The sequence below is a fragment of the Anabas testudineus genome, chromosome 10 (genome assembly GCF_900324465.2).
Source record: "Anabas testudineus chromosome 10, fAnaTes1.2, whole genome shotgun sequence".
Classification (NCBI taxonomy): domain Eukaryota; kingdom Metazoa; phylum Chordata; class Actinopteri; order Anabantiformes; family Anabantidae; genus Anabas; species Anabas testudineus.
Window position 1 is genome coordinate 17,343,395 of NC_046619.1, and position 27,526 is coordinate 17,370,920.

Sequence of the window (27,526 nt, forward strand, 5' to 3'; positions counted from 1 at the left end):
TTGTTTTGCATGTAGCATTTTTATTGAGAAATGACATCGTCTAAACATTCACTTTAACTGTATGTTCTGAATAATTTTTTTTAAGCAAGCACATATTTTTTTTACATGATCGGAACTTACAGGATGATTTCTGACGAATGAAAGGACTTCTCAAGTTGCTTTTATTGTACAGTTACATATTCTACACATTTGGGGGATACTTCATGGACACCACATTAAATCCCATCGTGCCACGTACTATCACATGGAAAATATATCTGTTAAAATCAGGTCAAAATGAAGATCTGACACATTTATGCCTCATAGTCTTTTAATATAAATTCTGTTCTATAACGGACAGTTGACCTCTAATAACCTCTGCTTGACACTCAGGTACTTCCTAAGTCATAGTCGTCCAGCTTTATCAGTCCAGCATGTGAATTGTCAATATGAAGCTGGGAAAGTCACATATGTTAATAATGTACAGTAATGCTGAATTATCAAAATATAACATAGACTTGAGAAGAAACATCTGGAGAACAGAGACTCTATTTAATATATGCAAATGATTTTCAAATAATCTGCAGAATATAAAATGTAAAAGTTGATTTAAGGTCATAAATGAAATTATTCTATGTAAAGTAAAAGTACAGAGTACACGTTACAGCCCCTAATTGGCAAATTGAAAACACATTAATTTCCATTCACTAGAGCTTTTCTAATGCTTATTTCCACTTCTGCTGAACCGAGGAGCACCACAGACATAAAAGAATAAATCATACGACAGAGGATTCGGCTTCACCTCCCAGTCTATGTTTTATGAGCTCGTGCATGAACCCACTTAGCAGTTTTAAGGACAGAAGATTAAACAGGTGATGGTGTTATTTTTAGAAATGTATTGCTGCATGTCTAATCCTTGAAACATATGGCTCTAATGGGATCCTCCTCTGTCTAATAGGAAATAATTACAGTTGAATGATTACTGTAGTTTCTCCTTGAAAACAATCACAAGCATTCGCTTGAATTATTTCTTTATATACTGTATTTATGTTTTAGATGAATAAAATTATAGCTGCACATACATTTGAAGAAACTGAAGAGACTGTTTCCTCTTTAATAACCACCCAAGAAATATCCGAACTACAGACAAAGGCCTCGAAACCACACAGTCAGTTCACACCCAAACATCCTGAGAGAGGAATACTGACTGAAGATGACTTTACACGATTCAGAGAGAGAGAGATTGTGTGTGTGTGTGTGTGTGTGTGTGTGTGTGTGTGTGTGTGTGTGTGTGTGTGTGTGTGTGTGTGTGTGTGTGTGTGTGTGTGTGTGTGTGTGTTACAGGGGGTCACTGCACCATGCACATAGAGCTGCGAGGGGGGTTGACTGTCCTGGCCCCGGTGTCCTGAATGTAGTTCGCAATGTCTGCCTTCACCACTCGCTGAAAAGATGCAAACACACACAGAATTAAAGGCTCTCGCATTGTGAACAAAGTTAAATCACTACAACATAAAATCTAAATAGATTTCAGTATCCTCCATCAAGACTATACCTAAAAGTAAGCCCACCACATTTTACATCTTTACAAAGAGTTCCAGAGAGTGTGAAATATGCTATAAACTCAAAGTAAAACTTTGATAATCCCAGTAAAGCATATCTTTTTATAAATATATATAGACAGCTTTGAAAACAATTTATTTGCTCTCTTGGTGATAGATGAGAAGATTGATACCACTCTCATGTCTTTATAGCCAGTTAGCTTTACTTAGTTGGGGGAACGGCTGGTTCCTGATATGGACAGTATGTGCAGAAACAGTGCAGCTGACACTCAGCTAACTTTGTGGCATTTCATATAAGTTCTTCAAAATAAAAGCATCCATCTGGTTTACCACAGGAAAGCTTGTAACAACAATAACACCACACAAAAACATAAAAGTAAAAATAATAAGTTGCTGTTTTAAAGGGAGAAATGTGATGAAGTATTTCTTGTTCACTCTGTCGCTGTCTGGCAACAAGCAGACATTGTAGGAAGTCTTTAGGTTGAGCTAACATCAACTGGCAGTTACTTTCTATTTAACAGACACACGAGAGTGATTCAAAGCGTCTCTCAGCAAGAAAGTGTGTTTTCCAATTGTTGATTGGTATATGATTAAAAGTCAGGCTACAAGTCTGAAACCAGTCACGTTTGTTGTTTTCATCACTCTCAACAAACTCAACGAAACACACATAACTTAACTAATTCTATGACAACACAACATAACAACAGAGGAGGTGTGATTCTACTAGTCTGACGTTTCTCTTAGAGCTCTAATCCGAAGCACACCTTTCTATTCTAACAGATATAAAACAGATGTACTGGAAAATATCTGTAACGGTGGAGACATACTTCCAACTACTGAACAGAACATATTTTGCTTTGCTGATTGTTCTCTTGTCTAATTGGGCCTTCATCCTGTGGGTAGTCCACCAGCTCTGCCTTCACGATCCTCTGAACGGGTTCAACACGTCAGAGTAGAGGATGGATGGAGGAAAGCAGTGTAACGAAAAAGAAAAAGGACAAAGGCACAGGAGACGTTGAAATGGAGACCAGGTAAAGACAATAGCAGGGAGGTGAGGAAGACGTGGAGAATGTAATGAAATGTAAAGGCAGACAAAACAAATAAAGACCTGACATCAACATGCACTGTTCACACACACTAAGTCAGACCAGCAGGGTGACTTCTAATATAAAAATATCAGGGAGTACATTTTCTGACGATCTACTCTGAGAATTACTTGGAATTTAATTTTATGTTGCCAAACTATGTTTGTTCCTCTGGTTCAAACAGTCAATTTATCAGATGGGTGATTTCAGAAACTACAGAAAACTTAACTTAACGTGATGTCGCTCCAACCTTCTTTAACTTTCTATAGCAGGTGTAAAATTTTAGGCATTCATAGTTTGGACTTGGTGGGAACTCAAGCTCAAATTAACCTTCACGGTGCGACAGACTGCTGGACTCTGTGCTGTATTACCACCACAGAGCTGACCACATGGCTGAAAACCAGCTCGGTTGGCTGTGTAACTAACGAGCTGCCGAAGCCTGGTGTCAGAGTCTGTGAGTGATCCATCGCCTCGCTATCTGATCCAGCAGACAGAGAACCATGAATGAGAGGGTTGACGTGCAGGTATAATACTGTCAGGGGTTGTAACCCTCGTGTTCAGCTCCCTAAACCTGACAGCTGATAATGAGGCTTTGCTAACCCCAAGGCTAGACCTGAGCCATGACCTGCTCAAAGGATCATTCCTTCACATCTCCAACTTTATAAATCTGTAGTCTTTTCAGTGAGAAGCACGTCAAGGTTAGAAATATAATTGTCTAATTGTCTGATACACTAGTATATTTTAGTAACCATAAATACTTTGACTTTCAAATACTCTATGATCTGCAGACATCGTCAACACAATTTGATTAATGTGATAACAATTTCAGAGATTTTAATCTTTAAAATGTAAAAAACACTTTACAAAGACTGATTTTATCTTAACAAACTGGATCCAGCCACTCGCTCTGCTTGATAAACCTGGATTAGAGCACTTTGCTTTTGTGATAGAGTTATCGAGGGAAGAGGAAGAAGGGAAAAGTAGATGGACAGCTTCATTAGTCGATGCTCATTTTAAGCTGGTCAGAAGCAGTGTCGAAGATGGGAGAGGGGCTTGAGAATTTGCCTAGTCCTTCTCCTACATGCTCTCCCGTCTCAGGAGGTCCTGACCTCTCTGTAGCCCCCAGGCTCATCAACAACAACTACCCAGTCAGTGTGGCTCCAACCGGTCATATCAGACAGAGGATTAATGCTTGTGGGGGAGGTGACCTTGTAAATCCTACAGCTGGGCACCTTGGACTGGCTGGCAAACCCTGCCAGCAGACCCTGTTTAGGCCCAAAACAGTGGGAGATAAACCAAATAAATCAGACAGCCTGTACTAACCTCCTCACCCCTACAACTGCCTACCTTTAACCTCTGACTTCACGCGTTAATGTGGTCAATGTGGGTCTATTTACAGATGGGCAGCGTCATTGGCAGGTAGGCCATCACAGGAGCCAGACGTAACAAAATCATGTTTATACAACAAAAGGCCCTTTACAGTGTGTGGTGACCTTCAATGACCTAACACACTCACTGTGACCTCCCTTAAATTCAGGCAAAGCATTAGACATCAAGCTAGTCATCGGCTACTTTCACGCTTTTGCTTTAAAACCAGAGTGATCTCTCAACAGGGGCTGGGTGGCTGCAGAACAGAGAAAAATCCCAGAGCAAATAAGCCATTTAACAAAAATTATGGAGAAATTTGAGAGATAGACTTTATCCGTTATGGCTCACCTGGGACTGCTCTATTTCTGCTTTGTTTAGTTTAACACCAAGAATCTCAGCAGCCACTCTCTGGAAACAAAGGTACACCTAAACAAAGACAGAAGAGGAAAAATGGGACAAGGTATCTCCAAAGTCATTCCACATTTTATTGGCGCTTATAAAATCAGCTGATACGAACCGAGTCCCCTGTCTTGGCTGATGCAAACTGACTGACGAGGCCGTTCTCTTGGCAAAAGCGCTGATGTTTGTCAGCCTTCACTGTCCTCATGTGCTCCAGGTCGACTGTGGACGAAACACAGCGTGACGTGTGAGAAAAATTACAAAAGATAGAAAGATTTATACAGCGATTATACAGCACTCTAGCAAGGTTAACTGTCACATATCAGAACATAAACAGAAAAGATAACTGTTTACACTTGAGTTAAGATGGAAGGGGTCTGCCTAGTGTACAGGGATGGTGCACATAAAGACGCAAGAAAACAAACTGTAATTCAATTGTTATCTTGCTTTCAAATCCAGCTGCAGTGTTCACTGTTTTTATTTATGGAAGGAGTTCATTTCAGGGGGTCTGAGAGTCGAAATGATCAGTTCGGTAGCCTTAAGCTTCAGGTGACACATCCCTCAGTGTAAGCCTGGTACAGTTGCACCCCGAAGCCACAAACCTATATTCGACCTGACACAGACAAACCAGCCCAGCTGCAGAGGAATACTTAAGAAACAAAATGAGGATGACCAGAGTCTTCAGGCTACACTCACAGTGAGAGTGTAGATGGAGAAAACAGTTTGACTTATGAGTGTGCTGCCCAACAACTGGGACTGTCATCTTCATACTGATTTACTGTTAGCACACAATGGCAGTACCTTCCTTTTTAGCTATTGTGATCACGTTCCTGTGCATTCGACTCCTGTGCAGTGATACCAGGCACTTCGCTTCTCTCCTTCCTCACTATGGGGTCATGCTGGGGTCGATGAGGAAGGTCACCTGGGGGTCTTACTGCTGAAAGCAATAGCTTTGCTCTTTATTTCTGGCTTTGTACGCAAAGGCGGACACGCCCGGTATCTGGTGCATACATGTCTGTGTTAGCTGGAGGAGGTTAGGCTACTGTACGGTGTTGCATTTCTCTCGTCCCCCCGAGTTTTGCTCTTTGTGTGAAGTTTCATTGAAGTTGTCAAGGATTTACCCCGTTCTCATGCCCCTTAGTGTGTGTGTGTGTGTGTGTGTGTGTGTGTGTGTGTGTGTGTGTGTGTGTGTGTGTGTGTGTGTGTGTGTGTGTGTGTGAGGGAGGGAGCGGTTATTAAGCCAGAAGCAGAGAAAGAGAAAGAGACAGATACATAGTAAGGAAGAAATGTAAACACTGCACTAATCCAGTATTATTAATATCTCAGTAAGTCATATGACCCAAATGTTAAAGGCCAATCCACAGAGACAAAAAAACATTTTGAAAGAGTCATTTTAGTCTAAAATGAATATTACCATCATCATAAGTGACATATAAACACAAACCTTTCTGGGCAAGGGCAGACACTTTTACAACTACTCAATGTCCAGGGCAGACTGTCATGTCTCTGCCTGTACATAAACATAGCTGTCTCATAGGCGTCAGCAGGTTATTAATTTCAGTCATTAACAGCGGAGGTACCCACCATGCTACTAGAAGTAAACGCTACTAATCCTTTGGATCCTGCACACTTGGGAAAGGTTATCAATCATGTGTCACGGTCAGATTAGCCAACATTAACATAGTGGCAGAGGAGGAAAGCACTTTACTGTAAGTAAAAAAGGTGTACAGTGAGTGAGGTTTCTGAATCCTACCTGTGGGTACGGGCAGCAATAAAGTAGAAAATAGATATGTCTGTCAATCACCTTCAAATTTCATGTTATAGAGAAGAAAAATACATCAATTAATAGCCTGATTTACAGTTAACAATTAATCATTTGAATAAATTTTAATAAACAAAAACATTAAACACTGAGAAAACAACTGAATAATAACAATAATAATAATAATCAGCAATGAAAATAAGAGATAGTGGGCCTAATTGAACCTTTAAGGTTAATTCTTTTATTCCCATCATAAAGTCCATTTAGTAGTTTAGAAGTTTTCATAGCACATCACTAGCTAAAAAATTCTTCCTTGTTGTGAGGTAGATAGTGCTCACATTTCCATTTGACTGACAGAGTTAACCCTTAAACTGTAAACACTAAGCAAACTATATTGTTATAGTTAATTCATAAAAAGACATCCTTATTTTGTATGTATTCTATTGAATAGTAATAATGAACAGCTCTGTAATTGCTCTCTACTGTTCGTGGACCTACATTCTCATACAAATGAGCTCTGCAGCATGTGGCATCTGTCTGCGTAAAATTAATACAGGACTAATCCCACAGTTTTAGTGTTTTACTTCATTTTTTTCCCTAATGTACTAATTTCTACTTATCAGATCAAAACAATCTTCCTTCAACGATCTGGTTTCCGTCTGTTTCTGTCAAACTGTACATCAGCTTAACAACCCCTAGGAAGTGACTGCAAATACTAAATAAACTGTTTAGGCCCCTGAGCGCATAAAGATAGTGAAGGGGATCATCCCTCGTCAAGAGTGATGGCCCTCCCTCACTCAGGTCACCATCAGTGTTTATTTAAAAGGTCTGTCTATTATTGTGAATTACAAGACAACAGCTAGAGATTAATATCTGGCGGATAAATTAGGCTTTTACCGTTAATAACTGGGTTGTTATGTGGTAACCTTTTACATAAATGGGAACTCAACCAAATGAGAAGAAAATATGGATGTTCCTCTCCACAAGTTAGTGTCTGTGTGGATGTTAGCTTAGCTCCTTCATGGAAAGAATCCTCTCACTGGCAGAACTGATTATCCTGAAACCAGACACACCAGAGGTTTTTATGTCACTAAAGACATGAAATTAGTAAAGAGGTTGGATTTGGGATGGATTGCTCTGCCTAGATCAGGCGTTTAAGCCAAAGCTCTTGCCATGTCCCCAAAAAGATGACAAACTGAATATCTATTTACAAAGAAATGAACAGTATGACTTTTGGTCTCACTAACAGAAACTCATTATAAACAATATATATAACAAAACATTTTACTTAGCCTGGATTAGCCAGTAGCTCACAGTAATTACGGACATTAATTAATTAATCTGTTTACCAACAGATCTTTTCTGCAATGCAACATGACATAATCCGACTATGTTGGCCAAACGTGTACATGTAAGTTCACATTCCTGGTGGATTACTGTGTAACATCAATGCCATGTGTGTAATGTTTACCTTGAGATGGTCACTACCTAAGATAAAACAGTTGCTGCTCAGATGATTTTCCTGAGCTGTTGGAGAATATTACTGCACTGTGCTTTGGTGTGTAGCGGGCTTTTTAAGCACACTCTGTCCCTCCAACTGGACTTCTGGATATAATTTCATTGTCTCACTGATACCTGAAACAAAACACCCCGATCAACACAGCCATCTGTGTTGTTTTAAGGAAGGACAAATATCTGTCCTCACTCGGTTACAGCCTAAACGAGGTACTATAATAATATAAACAAGAAAAGCGACAATTAAATAAAGTCATTAGAATGTCTTATAGGGAAATATTAACCTAAAATTTAATGTATTTATTTATTCTTTATTCTTTAGACTTCACCAATACAGCTCTTTACGGATGAAACCTTACACTGCACTACGTGATTCTCTGGAGGCTTTTTAAAACCGTGCTGTGTTAACAGAGACACCTACTTACTGTTCTACTGAGTCAGCGGCTGAGGACCAATTGAAACAGAGCAACAGCCACAGAATGAGTTTGACATCACACAGTTAATTGCCAGCGGCCTCGTTTTGACCCAAACAGCAGTTGGTGCAAGAGGGAGTTTGAGGGCTGAACGTGTGAACTGTGTGTGGTAGTAAAGGTCGGGCATGTGTTGTCAGGAACTGAGGGCTCTAACAGGTCATATCCCATTAAGCGAAAGTTACAGGGTTGAGCCTAATCAACCCCAGGGGAGAACCTATCACTTCCAACATTACCTCACACTATGCCTTTAAGAGATTCCTGTAAAGAGGGTTTGCCTCAGTTTCCCCTCATTGATGACAATAACCTAATTCAGATTGTATAGTGAGGGCAAGGATTATCAGACCAAGTCCAACTTTTACTGTACTGACTTACAGCTGTCCAAGCAAATTGTTCACTATGAACCACAGCGTTTAAAAACACCCCTGAACTATTCTGTGGCTCTGACATTCGATAGGGTTTTGTCAGTCTCGACTGCTCCACTCCGTGTTAACACTCAACTAACATATAAACAGTGTCACCAGTTCATATGTCTTCATGGATCCTGCACAACACTCTGTCATTTTAAGGCTGCCACTTTGATCCAATCTGAATCCAGCATCAAATCTCACTTTTTAGATTTCAGCATTTGCATGTAACTATATAGTATAAATAACTACAACTCCCAGATTTATTTTAGATCAGGATTCTGTTGTATTGACATCATGTTGTGCTGCAGAGAACGCTGCACCAGATCCATTTTTTCAGCACAGTACAGTGTTGTTTTTGGCATTAAAAAAAGGAGAAGTGCTCCATTTTTACACACAGAGAAAGTCATGAACGCGGCCTAGCACTATAGATTAGAAACTTAGACACATCATCACACAAGCTTAAACTGCAGTCGGTCCTGAAAACAACTGCACAATTTCTTTTCAAAGTTTAATAGTGAACTGGTAAAGTTAATTACAAGTGACATTTTATTTACCCTTAAATTTTCTGGTACAAGATAGAGGAAACCTTTACTACCTTAAAAAGTCAGTAAAAGTATAATTATTCTTTTTGTGAGTTTGATTAAATCCGACATTAACTTTCACAGCACAAGTGGCTAATAAAACATATTCACTAGTGGAATTTATGTGAATTTTAATGATTGGGTCCGACTGGTTTACATGACTTGGAGAAAGGTCATAAAAACAGAGGTTTCTAAATATGTCTTCAGTCTCTATCTGTACTGAAATATAATGTAAATGAATGAACTACCAACATGCTAGTTCAGTTAAAAATTTTAAACCGTTTTTTAACATACATACAGTATCGTGTAAAAAAGTTTTTGTTTTGTTTTTGACTACTCTTTAGACCCTATGCAGTCATTCATAAGTCAAGTAACTATCCAAAGCATACATTTCACACACATTTCATTGGACCTCAACAGTGTTCATACTGTTTATAGTAGCCAATATTTATTTTTTCAGAACTTCAGCATCAATGTTTAATGCAGTACCTGAAACTGAAAATCATTGTAATATTATTTTTGGCCACTTACAATTCAGGAAGACATACTGTAACTACAGCATCAGGGTAGTTGCACAATATTTTAGCAACCTTGCTAATTGTACATAGCTATTAGTGATTTTGCCCAACTGAATCTAAAGTTGTAGTGGAATTATTGGAAATAATAATCAGTATATTAAAGCTCGATGGTAAGTTAGTAATAATATCATGACTTTTCTGAGTGTGTACAGACAGATGAAGAGCTGTTTGTAGCCGGGTGTTGTCAAGGTGAGCGGGGCCCATGAAGGAGTCCTCAGGGACTCCTGACAGAGACAGAGCACTCTTTGTGCAGAGGCGCCCCTGCCCTGGTGGCCTGAAACGGGCCGGGACCATCAGGGGACTGGCTTTCCACTAGGTCAGAAGTGTTCTGTCGACAGCTCATTGATCACAGCTCATCTTGTCATATGATCGTTCTTCATGACACGACACACACACATGCAAATACACACCCACACATTCACACTTGAAAACATTCAGATACTCCACAGCGGCTAGTAAAACAACATGGTCTTCCTCTCTGGTCAGGGAATTTAAAACAGAGAGTGTCCTGCAGTAGCTCTTCAGGCAAAGAGAGAGCTATAGTGTCGGGCTCTCACTGCTACAGTAAAACATGAGGCTGAGGGCCTTGCAGGTTGGGTTAATGGGCTCCCAGGACTTGTGAAAAGTGAACAAAAGGCCCAGTTCTGAGTCGACCGCACAGGACGCTGCCTGGTCTTTCACTGGCCATGTCCTCCAAGCTCTCCTGTCGCTGTTAAACTAAGTGGACTTTTATGGAGGAGCAGTAATACATGCCTCTGTGAGCTGGCTGCATAACTATGAGCTATAAGAATTATACAGAGCACAGGGGAACCTTCAGAATTGTATGTGTCGCATCACTATAAGTCTACTCATAATTACAAAGTCCTCCTATGGGCAATGATGCGTTGGACTGTCCTACATATTCAACAGCAGCCACAGCAGTGAACTGTAACATGGAAAGAGTGTTCTGCTCTTGACTGCCTGAGCAAACATCGACCATGGTGAAACCCTGAAGCAGAAGCAGGGTGCAAAGACAGTGATGTAATATTTCGCACCGCAAAAAAAAGTAGATTTAGCAAAAAAAGTAGGGGAAAACTATGTTGATATTTGGAATACATCTATAATATATGCCTGTGGATCCAGATCAATCAGTTATTTACCCAACGCTGTGTCAGCAAGGCCCCTTCCAGGAATTCCTCCATATCAATGTTGTGGAGCAGTGGAGAAATAAAGTACAGCCTGAGTGTGATGAGGGTTCCAGGCAGCACTCAGGTCAGGTGGCTAAGCTGTGCTGTGCAACTCAAATGGCCCATGACTTACCACACAAGAAGGTATTCGAAGACTGATCATCTACTGCATGTGCAACAATATTTACTTTATGGATGGCTAAAATGAATGAGGACTTTCCATGTTTCGACAGGCATGAGAGTCAAGAAAGATGAGTGTGGAGACCAGAGCTTGGTCAAACTGTTGGTACAATTAAATCTCAGCATTTTATTCATTAGGCAAGTAGCACCAAATTGGCACTTGTTCCATTGCCCTTTAATGGAAAGACCACCTTTCAGCCACCTGCTCAGACTTAAATAAACTTAAATAATAATAATTATTAATAATAATTTCGTAATCAGTGCTAGACACATGTCTCCGCATCTGCAGCTTTGATTTTACACTGACTTATCAGTCACAGTGTAATGCAGCTGTAATTCTTCATTCATCCCTCAGTATCCTTGGTGTAACCTGAATCTCTGTTTCCCATCTTTTCCAGACTTACAGAAAGACAGGCAGGCTACAGTCACTGCGGTTACTAAGTCAATTTGATACACACGTCTAGTCTGACCCTTTACCTTCAATAAAATGTGAAGAGAAACAGGAAACACTGGATTTGTTGTAAACTGTAAACATTCCAGATCTTTACCCAACCATACACCAAGCCTTACTAGGTCTATGTACTGTATATATAATGTTTTACAGTGTCGAACCTGTGGTCGCGCTGCCCACAGTGCAACACAGACACTGCTGACGTGTTCATCTCCTCTATATGGGGAGGGGTGTTGGGGTAACAGCACTGGGCTTTTGTCCCACCACATGTCTATTGTGGCTAAACCTTTCCCTTGGGGGCAATTAGGACCTTTTAGTTTGTTGTAAGAGGACCTAAGTATGAGTGGGTTGAGCCAGGAAAAACATTTTTGAGCTAAACCAAAAACAGAAGCGCATTGAGCTCCTCAGCACTCCTGGACTTCTGAGCATCTCTCTATTAAGAAATGTGCAGGTCTACACTGAACAGACAGAAATTGTGGCAGCTTTACAGGGGCAGGGAGGTGACGGGGGTAAGAGAGCTGGGGAGCGGGGAATGCTTCAACTCCACCCTAGGCCTTGCCAAGAGGACAAACAACTCAAGACCAACAATGTTGGTGGCAAGGGCATGCTTCATCAGAATCAAGAGTTAGGGGAGATCCATGATTTGCTTTAACTTTCACATGGCTGGATGGAAAACTAGGGAGCGAAAAGTGTGATGGGTAACGGTATGTGTTGAGATCCACTGTAGCGTGCAGAAAGCAAATACACACATGTTGTTTAACACAACAGGAACATGCAGCCAACGAAAAGACATTACTGGAGGTAAAGGCAGCTGCAGCAGAAGTGTTAGTATATGCATGTGAGAGATAAGAGTTCAGAGTAGGTCCAAGTGCGTGACTGAAAGAGTAAGTCTTTGTGCACTGATGAAAGTGAATGTGCAAGTGTGTTTGAGCAATGGAACAAGATAGGGCAAAAAAGAAAGAAAGGGTAAAGAAAGGGTAGAGAAAGGCAGGTAAGATAATTGTGTGTACAGATTTTCTTCATCTCCCTGCAGAAGGAAGCGTTTTCCCCATGGCAGAACTGTATCAGCAGTGAACGGTGTAAGAACCTCGGAGCAAAAAGCCTTGAGTGATGAGGAGGGGTTAAGAGAACTGAACCCATTTAAGTCACCCAAATAAGGGCTGTACAAGCCCATGATGGATGCTCTGGAGTTCCTTAGGGAGAGAGTGCTAGCAATGGGAACGTTGGGTAGGGAGCGAGCAGGGGTCCTACAATCCCCACTTAATAAAAACAAATTGGTTTGATAAACGACATAGGCTTGATGTCTTCAAAGAAATATGCACACTAATTTCAATGACACAAGTCATTTTAAAAAAGTGATGACGTGTATGCTATTAGACAAAAATGCCAATTCTTTTCTGCCAGTGTCTAAAGACAATCTGATCTAAAACGCAAACAGTCACTAACAGGCCAAATGCAGCTGTTGTTAACCAAAAAACAACAGAATTTATCGTTTGGACTCATTTCAAAACCCACAGCACTTATTAGTCTACTAAAAATGAAACACTTGAGTGGTGGAGCAGATGACTGTGCAACAAGCCAACATTTCTCTTGAGAGGTTCCTGTGTACCATTCGGCGTTACACTGGGCTGCACTGTAATAAACAGTTGTAGTATGTTTAGACAGACCAAGAGCTTAGCATTCTTCCATTACCCATGTATTCCCAGAAACTTCACAAGTGTGTTCCTTTACCTAAGAGCATGTTCCTGTGCACATGTGAGCATCTGTGTATGTGTGGCATAAATAATTGTGGTGCCATTATTATACACAGGGCGCTGGGCAGCATGTAGAGGGCATGGGGGGGGGCAGCATACTGGTGCTTAACAAGCACACTTAACCCCAGCCGACCATACTAAGCCGAAGAAAGGAAAGGTTGTTCCCCAGCAGTGACATGGCACAGGAGGGCAGTCAGGCAGAGGGGACAGCATCATTAATGAACCAGTCTGGTCTATAGGCTCAATTATTATGCACTGGGTAAAGACAGTGTTCAAATAAAACTGGAAGGCAGGCACAGGGTAATTCAGGAAATTTAAGCTCAGTGCATACAGTAGCATATGTACTGTAATTAAGGTAGTCACATTTGATTGTACCCACCAAGAACAATTTTTTATAACAGGTCTTTTAGTTCATGGAAAAAACTTTCAGCTATACATGTACAGTATGTTTGCTCCAGCCAGCAACTGAATGCACACAGCATGTACAGCCAGTGGTCACCTTACGTTTATCTAAGTGGAAACACTAAAAAATTCTGAGTGGTGAAACACCACAATTTCCCCTAAGACAACCCCTCATTGAGACATAAATCTGTAGTGTTTTTATAAGGTCATACTTCTGTTTTGGTTGTCACAAACATGTTGCCTCACTCACTTTAACATCATGGGAATCATTTAAAAGAAAACTACACTCCTAATGTTCATCTCATTGTTCCCGACGCTAAATATTCAAGTTGAAGAGAAAAAACATCAAATGATACCATACTTAAAAGCTCTTGAAAAAATGCTGGGAGGGGAAATGAAAAAGTAAAAAAAAAAATGTAGGCGTGGACAATTCCAGCTCGATGGCTAGACTAACTTTCTTCAAGCTCCCTGAAAGTCCATGGGAGGGTGCAGGGATTCATAAAGTCTCGCAAGGTAATGGATTGCTCCTAGCGGGGCAATCTGTGTGGGATTCTGTTTTTCTTTTTTTCAGCCTGTAGGAACAAAAAAAAACACACATGGGCCATTTTCAGCAATAGAGCCATTAGTAGGAGGAGAGTGACAGGAGAGTGACTGTGTGAGTGTGGGAGTGAGGAGCCTGACAGCGGGATGTACACTACTTAAATATTACAGTACACACACTCAACCACACACCCAAAACCCAGCCTAAATACAGAGGCGCCCAAACTTAAAGCCAGGGCATTAGGAGATTCAACGGATGCTAAGACAAGAGAATGTGTTCTAGACAGGCGAATTAAACCGTGACCTATGATCCCAGTTGAGTAACATTAGAGAGAGCTTCCTGTGTGCAGGCACCACTATGTTGACCGTTCATCATCGCCCAGGAAGGTGGACAGTCACCATTACACACACACACCCTGACGCCTCACTTTACAATAACACGGCGGCAGCCATGACTCCACATCTGTCAAGCAAATGTTTAAAAAAGAGTCATCATTATTACTCTTTATTTTGGAGATGGGTGGATGGGTGCTGGCTGATAGGAGGAGAGTCATCTGGTTAACATCGAGTTTGTCTCTTTAACCAACGACTCGGGACAGGAGCGCTGGCTCGGACGGACGGGTGCTGGCTGGGAGGCAGGGGGCACAGATAAGCGCTGCCCTAGATCCATTGGCCCGGGGATCTTAAATCATCGTCAGTCACTCCCCAGAGTTCACAAACATCAGCATTCCCATCTCTCCAAAACCTCAGTCTTATCAACTGGCTTATCACTCCAATCAGTTATCTGGTGCTCCAACAAACACATCTGCTGCCATCAAACACTCACTCCTCCGTGCACAAACCCACAACTAAAATGGGTCAGGGTGAAACGAATAGAGCAAAACTGTATTTATCCACTGCGAACTGGTAGAAATGAAAATGTGTTTTTCATACTTTATCAACTGCTCCTGCATGAGTACTATAATGATTCTTCCCTATTGAAAAAGAAGGACGTGAGTTTGTGTTTATTTATGCATAACACTTACTTTTGTTCCCAACCAGGAAGACAACAGGCTGGATGTCTGATTCCTCATTGGCCTTCTTCACCATGCTGAACCAATCCTCCAGGTTCTCAAAGCTCTGGTAGTTGGTGATATCATACACCAGGAGAACCCCCTGCATTGATAGAAAGGAGAAAGATGTTAATGAGATGCCATGCTCTGGGAGATAATTTATGTGAGTATACAGCTTAATTTCATTCACATTGATATGACTAATATTGAGAGAGCAAAGAAACAGTAGGTGGCACTGCTCCTCTTCTTAGACTGGGGACACAGACTCACTCATTCACTCAAACAGAATCTGAAATACTATTATGGCCTAAGTTCACATAGACCTGTTTTAAACACAGTAGTCTGCTCATAAACACTTCCCAGTTTTGTAAGAGCACTCCAATGTCAGTGCAGAGTAGAGGTCAGGTTTGGTTATCTACTGTCTGAGCTAATGAATGAAGGCTGTCTGCCTCAAGAGATTTTCCTCCTCCCTAAGTAATCCTCAACACTGTATGCACTACAGAAACAGAGCTGCAACAACAACCAGAGCCATGTTTGAGCAAACACTCAGACCAGAAGGAGCTGTTTACATGAGCACATAAATTAATCAAAGAGTAAACACAGATACAAGAGCTGCTGGCATAATTCAAGACAAATAATCTCGTAGCTCTATCACTAGTTCAACTTTTGCTGCTTCTAAAGACGAAATGAACACGATCCAAAGTAAATGTCTCCTGTTTTCTTGCATGATGCAACACGACTAAAGCGCTCTCTGTCGGTTTTTGTTCAGCAGACACATACTGTCACAACATGTGAGGTTGGTGACGACAGCTTACAGCACAGACAGTTACAGAGGCTCTCTCAAACACCCATGATTGATTACAGCATGCACCAGGGTGGGCAATAGGTGTGAAAGTTCGATATAATGCTGCTGAGACAGTAGAGAAAGTGTTGTAGACAAGGATAATATGCACACCACTAGGGCAAAACTTCAAATAGGGCACTATAAATGCCAAAAATGTGTCACTTCCACTACTTTTAAAGCCAAGCAGACTCACTGAATGGAAAAAAAACTCCAACTAATGTTTGTCTAGCTTCTATAGACAAACATGACAAAAGTGAACTTGCATATAACTAGCAAATGGTGACAAGTGTCATGCCTGTGCCCAAATTTAAAGTCCTATACTGCTGTCTGGATCTCACATTAGACAAACCACAGGCTTTGAGTAGGCCTCCTCAAATAGATAGTGCTAATTTACTGCAACACAACCTGGGTCACTGATGTTGCTGTCACATGTACAAACTAGTACATGCTGACACAAATTATATCATTTTAATTAACACATTGTTTGGTTTTCTAAAGAACAAGCATCAATTGACAACTGAGAATGAATATATCTACTACTATTTTCTCCTCGTCTGTTTCATGTAGAATCAAACACTGGCCGTTACTGATCCCAAGCATTAGTCAATTTTGTGTTTAAAGTTTAATAAAATTCTGATAATTTATATGTAATACCATCTTTTCTTTATTTTTATTACAGTATTTACTACAGTTTACTGTATTAACATTTGTTCAGCGTGACACAAACCAGCCAAACAGTACTCTAAAATTATATTTATATATTATTATTATTAATAATAAGACTGGCCAATGTCACCAATACAGCACTATAAATCAATTGGAAGTCTTTCTGCATTTCCTATATCCTTTTCACCTTAGTGACAAAAATGCATAGCATTTTGTTTTTCATGTCTACTGTAATTAATCACAGTTGTTTTTTCATGTTGGAGGCAGCACACCAGAGATGCATATGTTGTTTTTTAGTCAAATAAAAAGACAACTACAGGGACCTTAGTGTGAATTTACATCAACTTACATGAGCTCCATATACATATTTATCCAGCATTTTTCCTCCTAAGGTTTGGCCGCCAATGTCCCACACCTGCAGGGTCACATTACAGTTGCCTACAGTGAAGAAAAGAAGCAAAAATATCTTTATTATCAGAAAAATGTGAACAAACCAGCTCTGTTAAAGGGTTTACTTTCTTTCATTAAAAGAAATTATCTGACAATCAATTAAATTAAGCTAAATTAGCAAAAGAGTGATATACCTATAATTTATGGTTTTCTATTCTCAATGTTTTTGTCCTTTTAAATCATTAACTAGTTTGTTTTAACAAAGACCATAATCCTGAGAAAATAACCCAGCAGTAACTGGACCCTGTATTTTAGGTAACAGATTTCTGTAATAAAAGTTAACATTGTTGATATACATAATGGAAACAATAAATCAGCAATTAATCTTTCATGCTAAGCTCTCTTGCCTGGCAGGTCACCCACACCTCACATCCAAGAATATCCAGCCCAGAGATCAAGGGGGATGAATAGGTACCTTACCCTCTAATTTAAACATTCTTAATACACTGGAAATAAAAAAAAACTTCTTAGTTAGTCTGAGAAGAGCAGTTTGAATTGTGCCATATCCTGCCAAGAAAAGTGAGGAAAATTATGTGCTGTTAAGGAAAATAGCAATAATTAAACACAAAATAAGGGAAAAAGACAACGCTTGTCCTTGTTGGTGGAAAGAGAAAAAAGTAGTGAATAAGAGAGGGATAGAGAAAGACAGGCACAAAAACCAAATCCAAATAAATATTTTCTTCCTCTGGAAAATGAAAGGGGTGGTTGAAAAAAAAAAAAGAGTCAAAAAAGAGGAGGAGGGAGGACCAGACAGCAAAGAGTTTATGTTGGTGTGATTAGGGCCCTGCGCTGAGCTGGAGCAGCGATGGGGAGCAGAGCATACGCTGTGGACACGGCTGGACGACTCAACCCCTTCACAAGTGCCCTTTTTAAAGCGAGGGAAGGAAACGCTGAGGTTCACAGTCACTACATCTAGACTATACAGTGTCAATGTAAAGCCACATTGAGCAGTGCAATGAATAACAGTTCCTTGGTGTCATAAAGAGCCATCTCCACCCATTCACTATGCTCAGACACTCACTTTATTTATGTTTCAGGGATTCACGCTGACTCAACAGCACAGAATTTTTCTGCTTGAAGTTTACAAGAAGTAGAAACTGCATTTGTGATAGACAACTAATAACATGGTCAGAAAAGGGTGTATGTTGATAAGATCCATGGTGAGAAGTTGACACAGAAAAAAACAGATTCCAAAAGTTAGAGTTTGACAGAATTTGTCAAGTAAATTTCACCTCTAGCCTATTCCCTTCACCGCCTGTACCTCAATGGTTTGGCAGGGACATCTGGAAGAGGTATTGTTATAAAAAGCACACACAGAGGAGGCTGTTGTGTGCCAGTCGGCCTCGCCTCACCTCTCCCTGCGCTGGAAAATGTACATTAAGTTTGACAAGCTGGGCCTTCATGGTGAGAGGGGCCAACCTTGGCTATAGGCTACTCTAACCCCTGCTGCAAAAGACCCTTACAGCCCCATAGAGACCCAGAGAGCCACATAACCTCTCCAATACAAGGTAGGGTGGGGGCCCAACGCAGTTGGGACCACCCAGCTCGCAGAGCCACCCTCCTCTTCACCAGCTCATCAACACCCAATTCCCCAGAAAATGGGCTGTTTAACCACCCCGGTGTTGAACCCAGTGTTGTTGCTGCTCCAGTGATACAGACTTTATGAACACTACATTTAAACAAAGCGTATAGTTCACACTCTAGAGATCAGTGATTATTTCAGGAAAGAGACTTACTGGAAAGACAAGTAAAACGATTAAGAGCATTTGTTCGAGTTCGTATGAAAGAGTGGAGGCCAGCCTGTGCTTTTAGTTGGCTCTTTTCATTCTGACTCCACCACAGCATTTTTGGGGGTTTAGTTCTCCTAAGTCTCATAAGCTGAAACTGACACAAAATCAAAATAGAATCCTTCAGCCAACTCACAAATCAGCATAACTTTTACTTTTAGCACTTAATTTGCCCTTCCTTAATGTTGTTTTATTAGTAATGAAAGAATGGAGCCACTTTGCAGATTTCTGGAGCTTAGGCCTTGGCAGAGTTTGAGAAATGTCATTTAAAATGCTGAAAATCCCCATTTCACATGGTAGGAAGTAAAAATGGAGAGCTTATGTCTAAATATAGCATTAGTCAATAAACATTTATTTTACAGATCTAAGGGGGATACAGAGTGTGTCTTTATTTCTGTGGTCTCAAGATAAACAAATAAGAACATGAATGTTTTATGTGGTGCAGGACAAAGATCAGTTGAACTTGGGAATCGGTGATATGGATATAAAATGTTAATTTATTTACTCTGTCCTGTGCCCACAGGATTATGAGCAACCCTCGCCCATTTGGACATAATCTGTCCATTGGCCTTGTTGAGTCAAAAAAAAGTGTGCCGTTTGCTCTGGAGAGAAGAGCTTTCAGAGTGAATAAGTCTGAGAAGTGGCAGACACTCTACAATGAGGAGCTACCAGAAAAGACACATTCAGCTCTTGAGTTAACCTGAAGAAAGAAGAAAGAAATGCTGCCTGGAAATGGTAGGAAAGAAATAAAAATTAAAAAATGACATAAAGTGAAAGTAGACGTTCAATTCATTTTCTGGGTCTACTTGATTACATAATAATATTATATACACAGAGATTGAAGCCAGTTTACACACATTCATCTAACATGCATAAACTGGGCATTTTATTAAATTCAGTGTATCACTAAATGCTTGAACAACAAGTGTCCTTGTTGAGTCTCCAACAAAATAAGCACTTGCAATAGATTATGAAGGTGTCTCACCTGGAAGGCTTATTCTCTTCAGAAAGAAATCCAGGCCAATGGTTTGTTTGTACTGCTTGCCAAAGGCCTCCTGTGCAAACCTGGTGGCGAGTGATGTCTGAAACAGAGACAGAAACATATAGAGACACAGAGGATAAAATCATCAGACATCAACAGGTCTAAGAAAATATCATTTAATGATTAATTTAATTTAGTGTTTTTAGAAAAAAGTGTTTTCGTGAAACCTTGAGTTAGAGAACAGCATTTGCCTAATAAACAATATTCACACACATGCATAAAATAAAACCCGAGTGAAAATCAGTGAAGACAGCCAGAGAAAAATGCAAGATTCTGCAAAACTACTTCCAGAAGAAATATACATAATATTAAAGAACTTCCTAAAGAAGTGATATTTTGGTGGTTAGCAGAAGTAGAAAAAACAATTTCTAATATTTCTAAAAGGTACAACAGTATAATTTATCATAGCACAACACTTCTGTGTCACTCCTTGCCAAACGAAGCTTTCTATTATATTTCATTTTCTAACATTTCAAAAAATACAACAGTATAATTTATCATACCACAACACTTTTAAGTTTCTCCTTTCCACAATAGTGTCCAGCCTTAATTCTTAGGTGATGTAGTCTTGAAGTATGCTCTGCTGGGCATTCATTTCATTATAAATCACTTTTCAAAACTTGATTTGTACCTTTAAAAACATTGTGATTGACTGGACTGTACGCTGATGTAACTGTCTGCCTACCCCGCCGTCTCACTGCTCAACGACGGATGTGACAGTGAAAATCAACATGAATTACAAAAACAGGTGTCAGGCTATGTGTCATGTCTCCAGACTGCAGACCTAATAATTGCCAAATTATAAAACCTCCATCACTGTCACTGCTGTGTTTGAGGAGGGGAAAAAAATTGCATGTTAGGGGCTCTCCTGAAATCCATGGGAATTCGTAGCACAGGCTTGACATGCCAAGTTTAATTCATTTTGATGGATGAGGATAGGAAAAAAATGAAGTGCTGAATGTCTATTAGCTATCTTTAGAGCAGTGTGCTTACATAAACACAACAGAAAAGTGAAGCAATGGGATTCCCTGAGTGTTCATGTGGCAGCAAATGCATTTTAATGTGGTACTTGACAATCACCAAGGGTTTGAGGATTTAAAACTAGATTATTTCTTTCAGTGAACTAAGCTTTTGCTTGAGCCAGTGCCCTTATCTACCTCCTTTCATGCTCAGGAGATTTAGGTTCAGCAAAATAATGATGCAAATAGGACAGGATTTCGTTCGAATGAGTCCAGGGAAGACAAGGGTTCACCAACCTTTAAAATAAAATCTTTTTGTTTATCCCAGCTTGGAATCTTTGAAATAAGTAAATCTGACCTCCTTAAATGGCTTTCCTGATTATCAAGTCCTTGGAGGTACACAATAAAATTGTATCCACCTAATTCTTCTTAAAGGTTTGCTAACCTACAGACTTTTTTAATCTTAGCATGCGAAGCATGGCACACTCGCAGGCTCGAGAGTGACTGAAAAATTACTAGAGGTGACTGACGCAACAAGGAGAAAATCGGCCATTTAAGTAGCCTAAACAATCACTGACAACACAGGAATAACAAGCTTGGACAGCAAAAATTTATTCCACATGCTCACGTTGGCCTAGTCGGCCATTTGTCTTGGCATTCCAGTAGCTTGGCTCTCCTCCCTCAACATAGTCCTTTTTTTCCACCATACAATTGAATCTAACCAGCGAATGTAAAAGCTGGCGTAATCCTGACACTCCAACAGAGAACAGCACAGGGTCACAAATGATACCAGTGCCGGGAAGTGGGGGAAGTTCTACTGAAACAAGAAACTAGTAAAGAGAGAAAAAATATGGCAAGCTGACTTTGTCCATGTGATGCAATTCATATGCGAGCAGCAGAGTATTTTTGCAGCATGGTAACAAAACAGCCTCTTAATTCTCTTTAATTAGTTCAGACAGATACAACTGTTGCTGTTCTGATGAAAAGGCTGACTGTAAAGAACATCACCAGGATACAGTATCCATTAATATACAGGACCTAAACCTAAAGCTTGTTTTACCCTACGGGTCAAAGAACAGCAGATAGTCTGAAAAAGTGAGTAGCTCAGGTTGAAAAATAGACCTGTGTGTAAGGTCGGCCCAGCGCCTTAAGAGCCTGGATAAATGTGAGACTCCGTATTTTAAAAACATCTTGCTCAGGTGGACAAGCCTTCCCACATCTCTCAATATTTCTGAATGGGCAACCAACCACAAGCAAAAATACCACCAAAAATGCTGTCCAAGAAAAACTGATCCGATTGCAATTTGCTGAGCAAATTGACATTAATAAGGGGGAAACGGCATTCAAGATGTCAGTCAGTGGTGCCTACTCAAAATGGGGGGCTGGGCTCCTGTTTTCTGCCCAAAACAGACAAGCAGGTAAGTCATTCAGACAGAGACGAGCTGACACCTGGCAGCAGTGAGAGGACGGTTATTAATGTAGCGTATCTACTGGGAACTGAGTTGTGTGTGTTCTCTGCACCCCCTTCCCCCGAAACTTAAATGTCGACTTTGCAGAATGAGAACATTCATTTTTCTCATTGGGTCTTTTACCATTACTGCTACATTCATTTTCTTTCTCCCAGAGGAAGGGGAGATTAGTTACGAAAGGGGATGTCTAGCTGAAAAGCACTTGACATCCCTGCCTCACGTTCACATTCGGGGATTCGAGATGCAGTGAAGAAGAAACGTGGCTGAACTGTCAACAACCTACCTGCTTTGCTGCAAATAACTGTTTGGTGTAATTAAGGCTAAAAACACTGTTGCTCATATCAATCTTTTTAATCTAAGCCTCTGCATTAATTTAAAGAATATATTGCATGATTCAGCTCTATGGTTTTGAAGGGAACAGAGAGCAACAGCAGTCCTTGTGTAAATTTAGCAAAGATAATGTGCTGACAAAAAGTATATTTATTCAAAGTTCACTACAGTCCAGTGTTATTTTATTCTGTCACATGAAAAAAAGAGCAAAAAACCTCATATAAGCTGTCCAGACATAATTTTCTAAAATGGGGCCTCGTCCTGGAGCCAAATGCATAAGGGGATCCTTGGCCAGGAGAAGAGAGGTATACTGACGGAAAACAAGCACCAGCTGCAGGAGCCAGGCTAAGCAAACTGTAGCCTTCCTTTATGAACTGTCATATTCTGCATAATAATGTACAGTCCAGTACTTTACCCCGAGGTTCTTGAGCAATAGCACCAACGTGTAAGACAAATGCTAGGCTCATGAAAATAAATCATCAAGGTAAACTTTCTATTCAAAGCAATTAAAATAACAATAACATTTAAATGTAGTCATTTAGCAGACACTATCTAAAGCAACTTAAAATGAGGTACACGCACACACAATGGAGGCAGAGCTGCCTTTTAAGGCACTGGCTCACTAGAAGCAACTTAGAGTTCAGTGTTTTGCCCAAATTAATGAACAACCCGCTCTACCTTCTGATACACAGCCACATTTAAAACAAATTATTGTAAAGTGTACTGGAATGACTAATTAACAAATGATTGGCAGTGCAGTTAGAGTTAAGCTAGGACATAATATTGAAAATCTGTATTGCAGTCTTAACCACTTAATTAGGTCTATTGGGGGTTCATATTGATAATTAAAGACATTTTATGAGTAACCGAAATTGGACTGGCACCTAAAAGCATGATCAAACACAGCAGTATACAGTGGCTGGTTCAGTTACTATAAAATACTGCTGACTGGACTTACAGGATCGACTCATAAGAGAGAAAATTATATTTTTAAATCCAGACTGCTTTCTGTAATTCACTAGTTACCGTTGAATGGAAAAGTATATTTTCATTTAGATAAAAAAATATTGCTTGCACTGAATGATTTGTCTCTAGCCTAAGCCTAAACATTTCAATTGAGACTACCCTTTTGTCATTCAAATGTACAGTACGATTAATGCTCACTCAGTCAAGCCTCTGTTTCAGAACTGTTTTTCTCTGAATCCATTATCCAACAGGATTAAGGATTTTTATCTGATACCCTAATTTTCTCCTGTCGAGCACAGATTGAGTTTAACTTCCTCAACTTCATTTCAGCTGTACCATAGTCATGAATAATCCAAGATCAGTGAGACTGAGCAACTTAAGGAAAACTGTAATACATAAAACATACTATAAATGTACATTTTACTAGTTTTTAAAGACTTACTGGTGGCCGGGGAATACAGAGGGAGTCAGTGTCATTAAATCATCACATGATAGAGTCTCTGCGTGTTTGACAATATGTTATGCTAAATGAGATGCCAAACATTAGCTCTTGTAGCAGCTAACAAACTGTCACATTCATTAGTTATATGGAAAGAAAATGGTTATTTAGCTACAATAAAAGACGGTTTGGCAATAAAAGACTGCTTTTATCACCTCCCATGTCTCTCACTGCCAACTGTATTGAAATTCAGTGCTCTGCAAGTTCCAAACTGAAATCTTTTTAAACTCTTTACTATAAACTAAATTCAGTGCCTGTCAATACAGAAATAGAGGAAAGGATGTATTCACAAACTAACAAACCTGAAAATCAAAATATCAACACACAAACAATCACTATAGTTTTGTTCACTGATGTTTTTTAAATAGAGTATAATAGAAAACATAAATACAGAACTACAGCTGCAACAACTAGTTGATTATTCAGTTGCCATAAAATTCATTTGCAATCTGCATTAATCTGCTAACTATGACAGTCAGCTTATAGTTTTAGGAAATGTCTCCCATCATTCCCTGGTTGGACACGCATGAGTTTTTTTCTACTTTTCTATAATTGTAAATTGAATTACTTTGTGCTGCAGACTATGGGTCAAAAAAGACATTTTAAAACTTTGGACTGAACGTTGTTCACTATTTTCCAACATTTCATGGAGCAAAGGTTTATTTATTGTGAAAATCATTAGTTGGAGTTTAAAAAGTACTTAATTAAAACTTAATTAAAGCCATTACAAATTACTACTGTTTAGCTTCTAAGATTAGATACTTATCGCTCACAACATACTCTCATGGAGGCACCTCATCTGTCCCAAATTTATTCTGCAGCATTTCAGAAACCACAAACATTAAGCCAGAGCTGTAAAGAGCTATCTTCAAAGACAAGAAGAACATGTCTTAGATGGCACATCACCCTGATCTCAACATTATGAGTCGTCCTGGGATTACATGAATAAACAACACACTGAGACAAACTGTATCCCCCAGAAGCACTGAGGCCACATAACCACAACGTCTGTGGTTTGCGTCAGGTTCTGGACCTTTGTATGTCATACCCCCTCCTCTCATACCCTGATGAATTCTGTCCAAATTTCCAGTGTCTACTGTAATAAAGACAAGACAAAAATAATTGCATGTAATATATAGAAAATAGCTTTAATTATGTGGATATGTAGCCTAATATACACCAACAACATTAAATCCACATGGTGATTTTAATGTTGTTGTGGACCTGGGTCAGCACGGGAAAAATGTAACACTGGCCGTGACACATGTGACAGGGGGCCCATAGTTAGCACAGCTTGCTGAATATGGGACTACACAGCTGCAGATCATGCACGGTGATGATACTGAGCTGTATCCACCACAACATTAAAACCACCAGGTGAACTGAATATTGTGGCCAATCCGTATACAGAGATGATTATGCAAATGGCTTTGTTTATTAAAATTAAAAATGTGTTCAAATTAAAGATATTCAGATATTAATTCTAACCAGATCACCTTCCACTAACCGGTGCTGTTTTAAAGAGTGATCTCCCTGCATATTATACACATTAGTCTTTTGCTGTTTACTGTACTGTGTATAAAGTTAACTGATAATAAAACATTTTGGTGGCATTATTTTTGAAACCATAACCTCTTTATTTGTAAAACCTTTGAACACCAGTACCAGTGCATTAGACAAGTCTGACAGGAAAACAGCAACAGCATTGTGCCCTCTACTTTATAACATATGGAGAAAACAATGGGCAACTTTATTTACGTATTTTATGGTTACATTTTTCAATTTGATCGATCAAAATCGAGAAGTAACTGTCAGCCTGAACTATAATCCCAGTTCTTGCAATAATCACCAAACTGTATCTGGCTTTGTTTCACGTTGTTAGCCGTGTTGTTGTTGTTGTTAGCTATTAGCCAGCTTAGCTACATTAGCGTCTGTCGTCATGGCGACTGGGAAGACGGCGCAGCGTCTGGATGAGCAGCTTGATAATTTACCGAACCGCCATGAAAGAGACGATAACACAGGGTCGGTGTGGACACGTGTTACATCTGAAATACGTCTTTCTTCGGTAACGTTGTTCTTGTGTAAATGAAGAGTGTGTTTGAGTTCTGTGTGGTGGTCTCACCTTCCCACTCGCACCGTCTCCAATCACCACAATTTTAAGCTGCTTGTCCTGGCTGTCCTCCTCCGAGTCCGACATGACGCTGAGATGTACTTCGACTGTGTCACTGGGTGAAACCGAAAACACTAAAATGAACTAGTCGCGGGGTCCTAAATCCAGCTAGCAGGCTAATCACATATGGATTAAACGACTGTTGAGTGGGCGAGCGGACGCCATTTTGACTCCTCTAACACTGTTGCTGCTCCGATCGGCACGATCCACTCACACATTGTAAACTTTACCTCGAGCTGCTCTGTTTTTCGCTTAAAATGGGGAAACAGTCGAAAGAAAACATCTCAAAGGCTTTTCAGTTTGTCAAATATTTTCCGTATCGCCACGAAGCCCACTGTCTTGAGAGGAAAAGAGTAGAACCGGAACCCCGGTCACCGACTGTGTGTGGTACCGTCCTGTGTGTGACGCGTTGTCCGTTGCCGTGGAAACAAAAGGTCAAAGTGCAGCAATAAAACATGAAAATCAATAATAAACAAAAACCTGATCAGGTACTTTATAAAGTAATACACGAACTTTTAAAGTATTATACTGAAGTACAGTTTTAAAACATTTGTACTTGAACTTTTAAATTTTCAGCAGCTTCCTACTTTTATAATATACTTTGAAATAACAGGTAGAACATAGTTATTATAGCAATTATTTTACAGATCCAGAGTTCAGCGTTACACAAATAACACATGATTAGCTAAGCAACAACATTACCTATATTAAGCAATGAAGCCAAATTAAAGTGCTTATTTGTAATGGAGTATTTTTATAGTCTGAGGTGAGATTGCATCTTTTAATTCAAAACATAAAATATTATATGTACGTATGTGAATGCATTATCTGAAATTTAGACTGAATTTATTTGATTGGATTAATTGATTCAGCTCTTGCTTGAACAGTCTAGCAGACAAGACAATTCAATATATTGTTTTGATAATAAGAAATTATTTTTGTATTTCATATTTGTTTTTCTATTAGTGTTGGCTGTTGCACATTTTGACTGTAACATAGAAGAATGTAACCAGCACCCAACTGCATTACACTTTACTCATCTTGGCATTTTCTTATTTCATCTTCAAAACATGCAAATGTTGCACATATGTGC

The 27,526-nt window shown here is 39.8% G+C and overlaps 1 protein-coding gene across 2 annotated transcripts; it reads right to left on the reverse strand.

Annotated features, from left to right (window-relative positions):
* Positions 1 to 26,816, reverse strand: rab28 (RAB28, member RAS oncogene family). 2 transcript variants are annotated; one of them, XM_026358191.2, is made up of 7 exons: positions 26,386 to 26,816; positions 19,984 to 20,080; positions 17,111 to 17,199; positions 15,225 to 15,354; positions 4,509 to 4,612; positions 4,340 to 4,417; positions 1 to 1,420 (listed from the first exon to the last, which is right to left on the reverse strand). In XM_026358191.2, the coding sequence occupies exons 1-7, from the start codon at positions 26,458 to 26,460 to the stop codon at positions 1,328 to 1,330; spliced, it is 666 nt and encodes a 221-aa protein (XP_026213976.1). In that variant the 5' UTR covers positions 26,461 to 26,816; the 3' UTR covers positions 1 to 1,327. The 2 variants fall into 2 exon arrangements, with proteins under 2 accessions (XP_026213976.1, XP_026213977.1); XM_026358192.1 differs by lacking the exon at positions 1 to 1,420 and adding an exon at positions 1,439 to 2,467.
* Positions 26,817 to 27,526: the final 710 nt, after the last annotated feature.